The following is a 14,180-nucleotide window of genomic DNA, read 5'->3' on the forward strand; positions in this document are numbered from 1 at the left end:
CATATTAAGTGAAGTTCTACCCAAAACTATTAGCTTTTGCCAAATTCGTAATTAGAAATCTAACTTCGTTATTGCGTGAGATCCGCTTAAAGGGAGAAGCGCTCTATACTAGGGATTTACGGTTGGGAGCTAGGACTTAGGAAATGTCAGTAATTAATTAAGAATGACGCATATGAACTTTTTTAACACCAAATTCGTTCATTCAATGCAATAAAAAAAGGTTAATTACCTTGGTTGATGCGGGCCATTCCAGAGGTTCCCATAATAATATAATAGCATATCTTTTGATCCAAGAATTTATATCTGGAACAAATTGGATTGGTTAGCAAGATACAATATTCACAGAGCTAGGCCACGATAATCCAACTACTCAACCTTCATTAATTTGTTTATTCTCCAAAAGGGAAGATGCTTTTATGAGGCCAATTCCAACTGCCTAATGTGCACAAGGATATGATACTTAAATTCATAAAAGGCTTTAGAAATTGGTATAAGAAGAAGTGGATCTTACCACACACATGCAAGCTACACTTTTCAGTCTATTTTCTTCAAACAAGCTATCAACTTAAAGTTTTCCTTTTATGGGAAAAAATAATAATGGGGTACATTCATTGACGTAGAGCAAGTACGGCAGGTGGGCATTATTAAAAAGTTAAAAGAGTAGGTTGTGAACAGTTTGGCTCTGTTCTTTTTGTTTCAAACATGACATTTGGTATTATTTTAGATCCCAGCTAATTTGAATTTGCACAGAAAAGTCCTTTTTGGGAAAAACTCTTCCTACTAAAAACTAATTTGAATTTGCACCGAAAAACACTACTTAAGGGAAAATTCTTCTTACTAAAAACGACTTTGTTAAGATTCGAATCCGAAATTACTGGTTAATAATTGAGAGTACTACCACTACACTACGATCTTTGCTGATAAACAATTTAACTAGATATGAAATGCTGTCTATTTTAAAGAAATTTTGATATTTGACTGGAATATTAATAGTACTTTAACAGAGGCTAAAACTTGTGATTAATGTTAAAATGGCCCCAATATATTAGCAACAACCTATTTACAAGTTCGATTTAATTAAAACAGAACCAATGTATATTTGAATTTTAATTTGACACCTGAGTTTCTAAATTAAGACTACTAATCACATCTAATTGGAAATGGCATTATGTGTGTTAAAGATATAATTATGTAAATAAAAGTAATGTTTCTTCTCTAATTAACCGAAGTGTTTAGATGATGTGGTTACAAAACTTAATTAACATAATATCGTCGCAGAGATAGAGGTCTTTAGTTTAATTCTCACTATCAACCATACTTACCAAAAGAAAAATTAACGCGTTTAGCCCATGAAAAGATATTAGACCAACTTTCAAAGAAAATATCAAACATATAATTAAATAAATAAAAGTATGGTCACACAATTCAACACTATATATATATATATTACTATTATATATAAGAGCAAATGTGGGGACTTTTGTAGTCCTCACAATAATTTCCCAATTTTTTTAAAATTTTTTAATTAATTACTTCTAGGTCCTAATCTTATTTATTTAAGTCAATTTTTTTGTTTTTTGTTTTTAAGGTCTACTTTTCAAAAGCTATCGAACCTGGGGACTTTTGTAGTCCTCACAATAATTTTCAAATTTTTTTAAAAAAATTTAATTAATTACTTTTAGGTCCTAATCTTATTTATTTAAGTCAATTTTTTTGTTTTTTGTTTTTAAGGTCTACTTTTGAAAAGTTGTCGAACCTCCTACCTCATTTTCATATTCTTTGGTTTTCTGGTTGGTGCTCGATATTCGCATTTGAGCCCAATTAATCCAGATAATTCGCACTGTATCGCGCCTATTCGGGGGGAGCGCTTCCTCCAAAGATTTTTTCCATATCCATGTTCGAACCACTAATCCCTAATTAAGAGAGGAGCAGCTCCATCCGCTGCACAAGTTAAATTATGTATTTGTCTTAAAAGTTCATTAACTATGTATAGATTATTTATTTAGAACTAAATAACTTCAGAAAATTAGGATACATAAGTTATAAATGTCAAATTCTGGCTCCACATTTGATTTGAAGTAAATAATTTCATCAAAATGGAAGTTAAAATATTAAACGAGTGGAATGAAAATTTTGCTTTCATATAACTACCCACTTGTGGGACTACAATGGGTATATGGTTGTTGTTGTTGTTGTTGTACACTTGTACTAACACAAATTATATTTCTTTAGTTAAAATATCTACTTTTATATCTTGAGTTTGGGCCCGGGCCGAACCCCTAATTCCTAATTAAGAAAGGAGCAGCTCCATTCGCTGCACAAGTTAAATTATGTATTTGTTTTAAAAGTTCATGAACTATGTATAGATTATTTATTTAGAACTAAATAACTTCAGAAAATTAGGATACATAAGTTATAAATGTCAAATTCTGGCTCCACATTTGATTTGAAGTAAATAATTTCATCAAAATGGAAGTTAAAATATTAAAGGAGTGGAATGAAAATTTTGCTTTCATATAACTACCCACTTGTGGGACTACAATGGGTATATGGTTGTTGTTGTACACTTGTACTAACACAAATTATATTTCTTTAGTTAAAATATCTACTTTTATATCTTGAGTTTGGGCCTGAGCTTAGCACGGGCTCACATAACTAGTATATATATATATATATATATATATATATATATATATATATAGTCATTTCTCTAGCTAAATTCAACTAGGTAATCTCTGTTTGATGTAGATAATGGCTGTGCATGTTGCGATGTGTGCCCAGTGTAATTGATAGATAAGCTGACACTAATAGCAGATCTAATTTCGCAATAAAAGAGCTCCTTTTTATGTCGTGAAATTATAGAAATGGCGATTAAATCAGATATAAATACGAGTAACCATTAGAAAATAGAAAGAGAATTACACATAAATTATTAAATTCCAAAGAGGAATATATTGGCTAATGATGAAATGCCACTTGGCTAACATGTACGGTGAGCTGGTATGTTGTGGAAAAAAATAAAAAAGGTGTTCCCTAGAATGTGTTTCGCTTATAAATTGGCACGTCAGTCCTCTAAACCAATCACACAAATATCATAACTAAAACCACCATCTTATTCCTCCTCTTCTTTTCTTTACAATATTTTTAGCAACTCTTCAAGAAAAATGAAGGCAGCTACTCTTGAAGTTGGACATGCTTCAAAGGTTACAAGTGGGGTGAATAGAGGAATGTCTATACTAGACTTTTTTATAAGGATAATTGCCATAATTGCCACATTAGGAAGTGCCATTGCCATGGGAACTACTAATGAAACACTACCCTTTTTCACACAGGCCATTCGTTTCAGGGCCAAGTATAACGATCTTCCCGCCTTCACGTAAGCACGTATATATTTGCATCAATTTAATGTATCATATATGCATAGACCTTAGTAATGTTCACATATTGATATTATTTGCAGGTTCTTTGTGGTGGCAAATGCCATAGTAAGTGCATATTTGGTACTTTCTCTGGGGCTGTCCATCTTCCACATCATGAGGAGCCGAGCACAAGGGAGCAGGATTGCCTTAATATTCTTTGACGCGGTATAATTTATTTTTATGTTATCAGTGAATTTTTAATTTGTGATAGTAGGTTAATAATACCAATTTTACCAGGTCATCAAAATTTGTATCATAATAATTTAGACGTAATTACCCTATGACTAAAAAATTTTGTAAACTTGCATAGAATTAACTTAAACTCTTCTTTTTTATATGCCGGTTGGATTAAATGAATATGTAAATTAGGATTTAACTTAAAGTATATGCTAGCATTGTAATCATTTCACTACAAAAAAATTAAAAAAATAGAAATTAGTTGTAAAATTCGTTGTTAATCAATCACTGAATAACTCATAGATAATATGATTTTTTGATAATCCGTTGCTGAATAGGATTAGCGACAGATTTTTGCTTTACCAACAAAAGTTGTCCATCGTTGATTCCTATTTTTTGTGTAATGTTTATTACACTACCAGTAATTAATGTAGCTTGAATTGTGATAGTAGCTAGGTTAGTTACATTTTGTACCAAATTATCAGCATATAGATTTATCTGTAATTTTCTTTAGGGTGTTATGTATGGTGAAAAATATTATGTTGTTCAATTTCGCATGTTCCGTTGGTCAAAAAGTTTGGAAAATATTTTCTCTAAGAAAATAAGATCCTTAAAAGTAGTGAGGAAAATAAGTAAATCACTTATTTTCCTGAAAAACATTTAATTTCCAAAAAGAACATTTTTCATGAAAAACATTTTCGTTCATACCGAACACAGCCTAAATATGTATATATTTTTTATATCAACCATCAATACATAGAAGTAATCAAGTTGTTTAAATTAAACTTCTTGTGTGGTTGAAATGAATGAAGGCTATGTTGGCGCTATTGTCAACGGGAGCATCAGCAGCAGCAGCAATAGTGTACTTAGCACACAAGGGAAATACAAAGACAAACTGGTTCCCAATTTGCCAACAATTCGACTCGTTTTGCCATCGAACATCAGGATCTTTAGTTGGGTCCTTTGCAGGAGTTATACTCTTCATACTCTTGGTCTTGCTCTCTGCTCTTGCCCTTTCTCGTCGTTGATTCATTTGTCGATTTAATTTAAAAAATGTGTGTTCGTTCTGTATGTTTTATTCTCGAGATTTGAGTTTACGTACCACCTTGTATTGTCATGTTTAAGATGGTCAATTCCATTGTACTTGTTGTCTAATTTCTTTGTATCATGTTCTCTTTCGCTCTCCTTGTATTTGTAAGTTTCTATTTATGATGTGTAATCGATGATTCTTCTGTACAAGAAATTATTGAATGGTTTGCATTATGGATTCATATATTGCTTCTTTTTTTGTGTGTTAAGAAAATAGTGTGTTTTAATAACTATGAGTTTTTAGTAACTATAAATCGCAAAGCAGGGGTACGGCTGCGGGTGCCGGGTACACCACCTTCCTAGACTCTACTTGTGTGATATGTTAGTATTATATTGTTGTTTAATAACTATAAGTGTTTGGATGAAATTTCACGAAATAAGGGGAGGAGGATGCCAAAATGGAATAAGTAGCGATAGGCCTCCTTCTTCTAGTATACACACAAGTTCCGTTTTTATTGAAGTGCCATTTAAGTTGCTCATGTTGTTCATATGTTAAAAATCTTACTGCGACTTTACCTTTTAACAAGTACCCAACTCTATTTTCTTCTCACAAAAATTAAAACATAACATCTCTCCGACATCTAAGGAGAATCCCGGCTTGATTTTGGTTACCATGTACGTTTCCATGATTAGTTAGAGCCAGTTAATATTCGAATATTTTTAATTCTTTGCCAAAAATACAAGATAATATTTATATTCCTTGAAAAATAAAATTACACAAATTTTAATTAGGAACTAGCCTGGTTGACTTAAAAGTTAAAAGTCTTGTACATATTATATAGTATTTAGTTACAAAACGGAGGGGTTTGAAAATAAAAAAGAACTCCTCCCAATTCGGCCTCGAGCCGTGCATCTTCACAAAGTTGATCTGCGACTTGCTTTACTGCAATGAGTGTTTTACAGTAAATCAAAGCAATTTAAATGTAGCAGTTAAAAATTAAAGTGAAAATACATATTATTTAATCATGGTTAAGTGATAAATCCGTGTATGGAAAACACATAATAATTTATATTAATTGATTTAACGTAAGCACTGAATGTGAATATGTTTTGGTTCATCTCCTCGACGACGCGATCATCTCCGGCTAACTAAGGCTAGTAGAGAATGAGGACTGCAATATTTGAAATAACATGTGAGAACTTATTATTTGCATTTTTAATCATATCAGTTGTTACCTCAGAGTCAATATTGATTTCAATAAGCAGTAGATTCCATTGGAGATCAAGTTCTATGCCTCGTTTAATTTTACGACATGCAACTCGGCAGATATATTAGTTATGAAACTTTTGGAGAAATCCTATCACCAATTTACCTTGGTGGTCTATAATAACACCTTCAATGGCTGCAAATCTGCGGAGAGTGTATTATCTAATTATCAGCTAATATTCGAATGTTATTACTATGGTAGAGAAAATTAGTCACCATTTTATCTAGAGTATGTGTAATGCGTGTATGTATATTATTTGTGTGTGTACAGTGTGTACACTCAAATAGAAGATTGCTAATTTTTTGACTTGTTTTGAAAGATTAACGCCTCACATTTGTAACTTTTTTTTCATTCGACATTCTATTTTTATCCTTGACGGCATATTCATTGCGAGGACGTAGTATGTTGAAGACTACTACAATATATTAACCATATACGTAGCATGTTGAAGACTACTACAATATATTAACCATACTTTTGGTATGTTATATGTACTTAGCTTTGTGTCTGAATTTTTTCTTCCTTTCATAGTGTACCTATAATAATACCATAATATCACTTTTTGGGGGAAGCATGTTAACCTCTAAATTATTTGCAAATATTGTAGTTCAGTTTTTGCAAATATCAGTTTGACTATCAGTATTTGCAAATGCTAGTGGAATCGAAAAACTTATTTGAGTAATATTTGAATTGAATTTCAACTTGAAGTTCATATCCAGGCACAACTTACTTCCAAATACTCTTTTTCATCTTCAATGTCAAATATCATTTGCAACTTCAACCAAATATTTGTCCAAATGCCTACTAAATCTTGGTACGCTATAGGGAACTTCGGTACGGGAACCGGTTTTCGATTTTTGAAAAATACTATATATACACCATTATCAAACCAAAGTAATTCGATATTTTTCTTTTAAATACTGAATACCAAACTTTTTAAAAATTCATACCAAATACCGAAACTGTGGTGCCAAAAATTTCAATTTCAATACCGTATTTCAGTATATACCAAAGTATGCACAGCCCAACATTTGGGTGTTCATGTAAATGAGATATAGATATACGAGAAGGAAAGGCAACTACACTTTGACCAACTAAAACAAAAAATACATATAGCTTATTAGAGAATAACAAACAAGAAGCTTATACAATCAACAAGAAGCTTATACAATCACAAACTATGGTACAAGATATGTCATCCCCCTTTATTCCTCCTAACAAATCCAATTTCAGAAAGAAATTTAGACAAAAATCCCCCACTCTGCTTGCCATCATTTATACTATCACTTGAATCCCTCAAATTGCTTATCAAAGACCAGTGAGTTTCAAAGTCAGGTTCATATCCACAACGTTGCATGGAACGTAGCAGCTCAGATGCCTTGTTAAGATTGTTTTGGGAGCGATACATATTAATCATCAAAGAATACGTTTCCCTCCTCGGGATTTCACCAAGCTGAACCATCGAATCAAGTTGTTTTTCTGCCTCTGCAAGTTGTCCACCTTTACTTAAGCTCTTGATCAGAATGCTCCAAGTGTTTATGCTTGGCCTTTGATTTCTACATAACATCTCTGCATGGAAATTCAGCGCTACATCCAGTTTACGCCAAGTACAGAAACTTTGAATCACGTAATCAAAACTGCTAGACTCTGGCACATTCCCTTTTCTCAACATAATGTCCATAAGATTTATTGATTTATCTACCCTTCCATGCTGACAAAGTCGCTTGATAAGATAATTATAATCAATATTTTTAGAAATGAGGCATTTTATTGCCATCCGGTCCAAAAAGTTTACGGCTTCACTTAGCTTACCATGAGAAAGAAGGGTCTCCACTATATTGTGTTGAATAACAGAACCATGACTCCAACCTCTGAACTCCATTTCTTTGCTCAAGGTTAAAGCTTCTTCAAGCTCCCCATTACAACAAAGGCATTTGATCACCTCTCTCAAACTACGGTTACTTGGCCTCAAATCTTTCTCCATCGTAGATTTTAGATATCGAGTGGCAGACAACAAATCTTTACACCAACAGAACCCCTGAATGAGATAGTTGTAAGCCACCTCATCTAGTTGCAGTCCTTTACCTAGGAGCTCATGTACAAGCGTATTGACAACTGATGTTTTATTAATTGAGAAAAGGGAATAAATCAAAATATTATATATCACAGCAGTAGGAGGGTTTCTTTGTTTAAGCATATGCTCTTTCAGGTGTAATGCTGTAGATACCTTGCCTTCTGTACACATCAACCGCACTATATTGCGGTAACTTGCAATGCTGATACCTAAGTTCTTACTTATCACGACACCAAGTAGCTCCTCGACTTTCTTCCTCTTGTTAACTTGACAGTATCCTTGAAACAGAACATCACAAATTTCAACACTCAGAAATGGCTCGTTTTCCATTGTTTCTTGGAAGAGACTGGTTGCTTCTCCGATCCTCCCAGACTTGAAATACCCGTGAATTAAAGCACAGTGTAATGGAAGCAAAGCAGAAGGCTCGTCTCCTAAACAAATATTTTTCAGCGCAAGAGCTTTGTCAAAATTACCAGATCTACATAGCTGAGGAATTAATTGAAGAGACGCATCCAAGGGTGGGACCCAGTCCTTAGCAAGCATGGTATCACAGATGACAGCAGCTTCTCCAAAACTTTTCGATTTGCAAAACTCCTCAATAAGATGGCGATGAGCCAACCGACTCGAAATACAGCCCTGGCTTAAGATTTCCTTTGCCAGAACCTTGGCCAGGCTTGTGAACCCTTTGGCACTGAGCTCTTCAAGGAACACATGAAAAGCATCACATACTTCATTAGGGTAGAGCGCCAGCAAGGCATTAAAAAGCTCCAGTACTTCATTAAACCGTCTTCGCCTGCATAGGCGACCGAAAAGTGTCTTTCCATCCTTCAAATTAGGTAACCAGCTATTAGTTTGTGCAAGCTTCCAGTAGGAAGTTAGACCTCTGAGATCACCTTTCTTGCATAAGCCCATCAGAAGAGCAGTATGAGTGTCACTGTCAATTCTTAGGTTTCTTCTTAGCATGCCATGCAAAATTGTTCTTGCCCTGTGCACAGATCCCTTTTTGCTGTATTTCTGAACAAGCATATTCAAGGTTTCTTGTTCAAGCTGACATGTCAAATTTGGAACTTTTTCCAATAGACCAGAAATGATCTTAATACAAATGCTGGATACACACAGCCCTTTCAATAAGGCATCCAGAACACCTGGAGATATTTCTTGCCCCCAACAAGTCATTTGATCCACCATCATCACAGCATTTTTCATGTCTTTTTTCATGTAATCTTTCCATACAAAGGAGTTAAAATCAGGAAGCATGGCGTCATGAAGGACTTTGTCAATAGTTCTCTCATACTCTTCCACATCTGTATCCAGATAAAGCCCATTCCCAAGATTATCAAAAAATTCTGCTTTATGAAATCTTATATCATTGTCTCTTCTGATTTTCACAGCAGAAGAATCGAGACCTAAGAATCCGAATGCTCTGGAAAGTGGATCTTCCGTAGGCGATAGTTGGATCAAGCCACGATCTACCATCTTAGAAACCACTGTGTTCACTTCATCAAATTGCCTAGCTTTACAAAATCCAGCTAAAAGAACCCTGAACGTCGATAATTCGGGCTCTACTCCCTGATCTTCCATTTCTTGAAGAATGTCTCGATAGTGCTTCCACATACCCTCCTTGAAAAGCCCACTAAGAATAGCATCATATGAAAATATATGGGGCTTTAGATTTCTCGACAGGATCTCTGAGAGATAAAAGAACGCATCCTTCAGTTTTCCTTCACGACAAGCCCATCCAATCAAAATCCCAAATGTTATTTCATTCATACAGAATCCGAGTTGATCTAACTTCAGCACGTATGAGTTCCCACTTGCAACACCAAACTGTCCACAGACAGACTGGATGAGCTTATTGACTATGGTCACGTCAGGTATACAACTAATCTCGACAAAGAAACTCAGCAAATCATCATAATCTCTTTTATCACAATAACCAGAAGCAACAGAATTGAGGATTAAATAATTAGGTTCAAGTCCAAAAGCCAGGGCCTTCTTAACCAGATCCCTCGCGTCCTGAACTTTCGCATCAGCACATAACAGTCTAATGACACCCTCATAAATTCCCCCTTCAGATACACTCCTTCCCAAGCCAATATCTAAAGCATCAGCATAAACTTGAAATGCCAATCGCGTTTCATATATTTGAATCAAAAACGCGACAAGCACCCTGTAACATGAAATTGATGGGGATACACCTCGCATCCTCATTCGATCATAATATGCAATAGCTTTATCTAATCGACGATCACCCACAATCACTTCAATTAGATTACTGTAAACCTCATGATTATCCAAGAAAATTCCTTGGCTGTCCAACAATGAAACCAAACATTCAACTTCCTTAAATAAATCGGCACGAACAAGCATTGAGGCAATGATCCTAGAGGCCTCAGTAAGATGCTTAAAATTCTTATTTTGCTTACTAGCCCACATATAAATTTCCCATAAAGATTTAATCTTTTTAACCTCAACCTCAATATTTCCACTATCATTTTGAAAACCCAATAATATTTCAAGAAAATCATTAGGATTCAACACAGAAACTCTCCAAAATCTACGAATAGTTGCAGGGGAGATCTCAGATAGACTAAGAAGGTAATCTTTAATGATGGGGTTGTGCAAAATCTCACCTTTGTTAACCAACAAGCTTAAACTCCCTGATTTTATAGCTGAAGATGAATATTCGCTAGTATATATTGTTGCTTTTGTAGAATGTGAAGAAAGTTGAAGTTTTGTGTGAAAAGAAGAAAGATGTAAGAGAAGTGAACCAACCTGTTTGATTTGAGGTTTATGTTTGATGGATTTAAGGAGAGCTTGAAGCATTCGACCTGCTTGAGGATGTCAGGAATGACACTCCCCTAGTTCTGTTCCTCTGTTCCTGATCTAGGCTGTTGTCTTTGGACTTCTTTAAAGCTCATGTATGTTTTGTGGGCTTATGATTATGGGCTGTGAAAGGTGATAAATCCCACCTCAAAATTTTAGTTCATAAATAGCTATTTTTAATTTTGGGCAACTTACTCAAATAACTATAGTTTAGGAGCTTCTAACCATCCGTAGCTACCTTTTTCTTAATTTACAACTCTTAGCTAGTTAATGTCAATTTGTTTTATTTGAGTGTATTTGAATACATTATTCAGTTGTATCCAACATTATCTGATATCGCGTGTTTTTGAATGTTTTTTAATACATGCAACCTTAATTTCTTTGAATACATGTATATTCAGAATGATTGTATTCCAATCCATTTAAATACATGACGGAATTGTGTATTTTAGCATATTTATAGATTGATCCATCCTTTTGTTTTGGTTGTATATGAATGTATTCGAGCTCTAATCAGCAAAGTCGTCGTCGGACGTCACAAGGTTGAATGTATTCAATTGTAGTTACGCTCAAAAAAATGTCAAAATGAAACAATCAAATCCAGTCAAAGCTCCGGTGAAAATACAAAATATACTATAATTAAAAAAGGAAAAATATAATCAAAACTGATCGAATCTCCAGCGAAATATATATAAAATATCAGTATATTTACATTAAAAAAATGAAGAATATAGTCAAATCTTTTTAAAATACATTATATTTACTCAAAAAAAAAAAAGTAAGATACATTCTATTCATTCTGCAACAACTACACGGGAGATCATACAAATGCTCCCTTCTTGAATAATGTAATCACACTATATTTACAGTAAGAAAATGAAGAATAAACCCAAAAGATACATTGTATTTCATACATATCTGCAAAAAAAAAAAAAAACATAAAAAGAGAGATCTACAGAGGTTTGATTCTTTTAGATCTGATCGGATTTCATTTTTCCGGCGGGTTTGTTTGCTCTGTTAACTCCCTCTGGATCAAACATCATCAAGCTTCGCTGGCTTCTTCCTAGGAATTGATTGTACGCTAGTGGAGAAATGAAGGCCCAAATTATGAATAAGGAAATAAAACTAGAATGGATTCTCAATTTTGGAAAAGGCAATTCTTCTCCGAACAGCACCATACTTGTTCGGAACAGATATTTCCGTTCAAAATCCAGGCTATAAATTCCAGAGGCTTCGCCTTCATTTTGAAAAACACAACATCAAAAACATTTTCTGAAACTTCCTGCATTGAAATATCTTTACTTCTTCTGCATCGTTTTTTCCCAAACTACTGTATGTGTCCTGTGATTTGCTCCTTATTTGAGTTCGCCCGAGTTCTGTGATTTGTATTGCCCCTGCTACAGAAACGTTCTTCCATTCTATCCTGAGAGGAAGTAACCCATATCCTTTGGCAACAATGAAGGGGTTATCATTCCTTAAGGACACACAAGCAACTTGTGGGATCGGAAAATTTTATACTTCTTCTACATTTATGTTCATCTATTTTCCTCTGCTTCTGATTAATAAACTACATCTTGTTTATTAATTACTGGTTCAGATTACAGATGTTAACAGTATCAGTGCGGTTCAATAATTTTTCGTTAACTTTTTAAAACATCATCTTAGAGTTGCACTGTTACTGTGATGCCTGATTGCTTACATAAAATACTAATATGATTTAATATAATGCAAAAACTATACAATTCTCATGATCATATGAGACTGATAGGGTCCTAAACTGCTCGTGATAATAAGAAATTGATGCAGAACTGTTCATACTCACTTACAGGGCTTATAATGTCAATAGTTAGAGAAAGAACATGAGAATTTATACGTAAAAAATGCACTCCACATCATTTAGTACTCCAGAACTAAAAGAAAAAAGACAAAGAAAAGAAGAAATCAAAAAAGAAGAAAGACAAATATAAACAAAGAAAGAGGCAAACAAATAAAGCTTGCAGTTTTCTGTTGAGTAATAGTTCGAGTAAGTCTTGAATGAAAGTAAATGTCAGACAAGAATGCAAAGTCTGAGAGAAAAAAAAAAGGCTGAATACATATGCCGCCCTTTAAATTTGTCCGAATTTTTCATTTAGACACTTGAACTTAATCTTGTTCCTACTGAACCTCTGAACTGTAATCAAATTGTGTCTATTAGACACGATATGCTGATTTGGCAAAGTGCGTATCTTCCACTCCTTATCTGCGCGTTGAAACTTTTGTGTTTGCTCTTTTTTAATTCCTTTTCCATTTTCTACACTTTCTTTTAATAAATTTTTTCGTTCTCCTCTTCACAAGAATGAAGACAAAGAAGTAGCCATTAAAGCACTTTGAATAGGATTTGCAGCTTTTATCTCATACAAGCCAGCGCGCTTCGGTAGATTTTGAAAGCTGAAATATTGTAAAACAGAGGGCGCTTAATAGTACTCTCAGCAAGCGGACGAGAGCTGGCTCTTGATGGATGCACTGATTCCCCTTGTGGCACCTAACGACTTTAATTGCGAACGACGTTTAATTGGAAAGATTTACTCGACTTTTTTTTTTTTTTTTTTGGCAAGATCTCTCCTTTACAATGAAACTCAAATCAGAGTGAATGCCTTTGACAGTATTTTATATTTTTTCGGGTTTTAAATTCTTAATTAATAATTTATAGTTTCAAGTGAACTTTTATAAACTTGTATCGATATAACGCATTCTACCATTCTTGGGGTCGTGGAAAGAAAGGAGGGGAGTGAAGAAGACGAAAGAAACTAAGAGAAGAAGAATGGTGGAATTGTTCATTTGCTTATTTGGAGTTCAGCTTCTGACTGGTGCTCATTATCACAAGCTTAGATTGATGCTACTTGAAGGGTGCTTTTATAAACTTGCCAATTTCTTGTAGTGAGAGGAAAACTAAAAATGGAGAAGAAGGCTTTAGTTTGCTTGGAGAAGCAAAATATGTGTCTAATAGACACAGTTTAACTTGAGTTCAAGGGTTCAATAGCAACAAGATTAAATTTAAGTGTCTAAATGAAAAACTCAGACAAGTTTAAGGGGCTATGGATGTATTCAGCCAAAAAAAAAAAAAAGTATTGGCACACAATTGTGATGCCTTGCAAACTTTTCTTGTGCATATTCACATCTAATTGGAGGAACCTTTGGGTTGATCTCCCTCCGGCTATAAACATGTATCCCCTCCTCAATTGTAGATCATATATCCCATCAATATTCTTCTTTATTTAATAATAAAACTATTCTCCCTATTAACTTTTTTTTGTCACTCTTTCTCTTGAACCGAGGGTCTTTCGGAAACAATTTCTCTACCTTTCGAGGTAGAGGTAATGTCTGCATACACTTTACCCTCCCCAGATC

The 14,180-nt window shown here is 34.2% G+C and overlaps 2 protein-coding genes across 2 annotated transcripts; one reads left to right on the forward strand and one right to left on the reverse strand.

Annotated features, from left to right (window-relative positions):
• Positions 1 to 3,147: 3,147 nt before the first annotated feature.
• On the forward strand, positions 3,148 to 4,957 carry LOC132624020 (casparian strip membrane protein 1). Its single transcript, XM_060338840.1, has 3 exons — positions 3,148 to 3,376; positions 3,461 to 3,584; positions 4,409 to 4,957. The coding sequence occupies exons 1-3, from the start codon at positions 3,165 to 3,167 to the stop codon at positions 4,622 to 4,624; spliced, it is 552 nt and encodes a 183-aa protein (XP_060194823.1). The 5' UTR covers positions 3,148 to 3,164; the 3' UTR covers positions 4,625 to 4,957.
• Positions 4,958 to 6,856: 1,899 nt separating this feature from the next.
• Positions 6,857 to 10,883, reverse strand: LOC132621635 (pentatricopeptide repeat-containing protein At5g15280, mitochondrial). Its single transcript, XM_060335971.1, has one exon. The coding sequence runs from the start codon at positions 10,791 to 10,793 to the stop codon at positions 7,089 to 7,091; it is 3,705 nt and encodes a 1,234-aa protein (XP_060191954.1). The 5' UTR covers positions 10,794 to 10,883; the 3' UTR covers positions 6,857 to 7,088.
• Positions 10,884 to 14,180: the final 3,297 nt, after the last annotated feature.

The sequence above is a fragment of the Lycium barbarum genome, chromosome 12 (genome assembly GCF_019175385.1).
Source record: "Lycium barbarum isolate Lr01 chromosome 12, ASM1917538v2, whole genome shotgun sequence".
Taxonomy (NCBI): Eukaryota; Viridiplantae; Streptophyta; class Magnoliopsida; order Solanales; family Solanaceae; genus Lycium; species Lycium barbarum.

Excerpts from the sequence above, each read along its gene's own strand:
- LOC132624020 (XM_060338840.1), top strand. The coding sequence starts at position 3,165 with ATGAAGGCAGCTACTCTTGAAGTTGGACATGCTTCAAAGGTTACAAGT. Across the intron at positions 3,377-3,460 it reads AACGATCTTCCCGCCTTCAC|GTTCTTTGTGGTGGCAAATG; the intron begins GTAAGCACGTAT and ends TATTATTTGCAG. Across the intron at positions 3,585-4,408 it reads CCTTAATATTCTTTGACGCG|GCTATGTTGGCGCTATTGTC; the intron begins GTATAATTTATT and ends AAATGAATGAAG.
- LOC132621635 (XM_060335971.1), bottom strand. The coding sequence starts at position 10,793 with ATGCTTCAAGCTCTCCTTAAATCCATCAAACATAAACCTCAAATCAAA.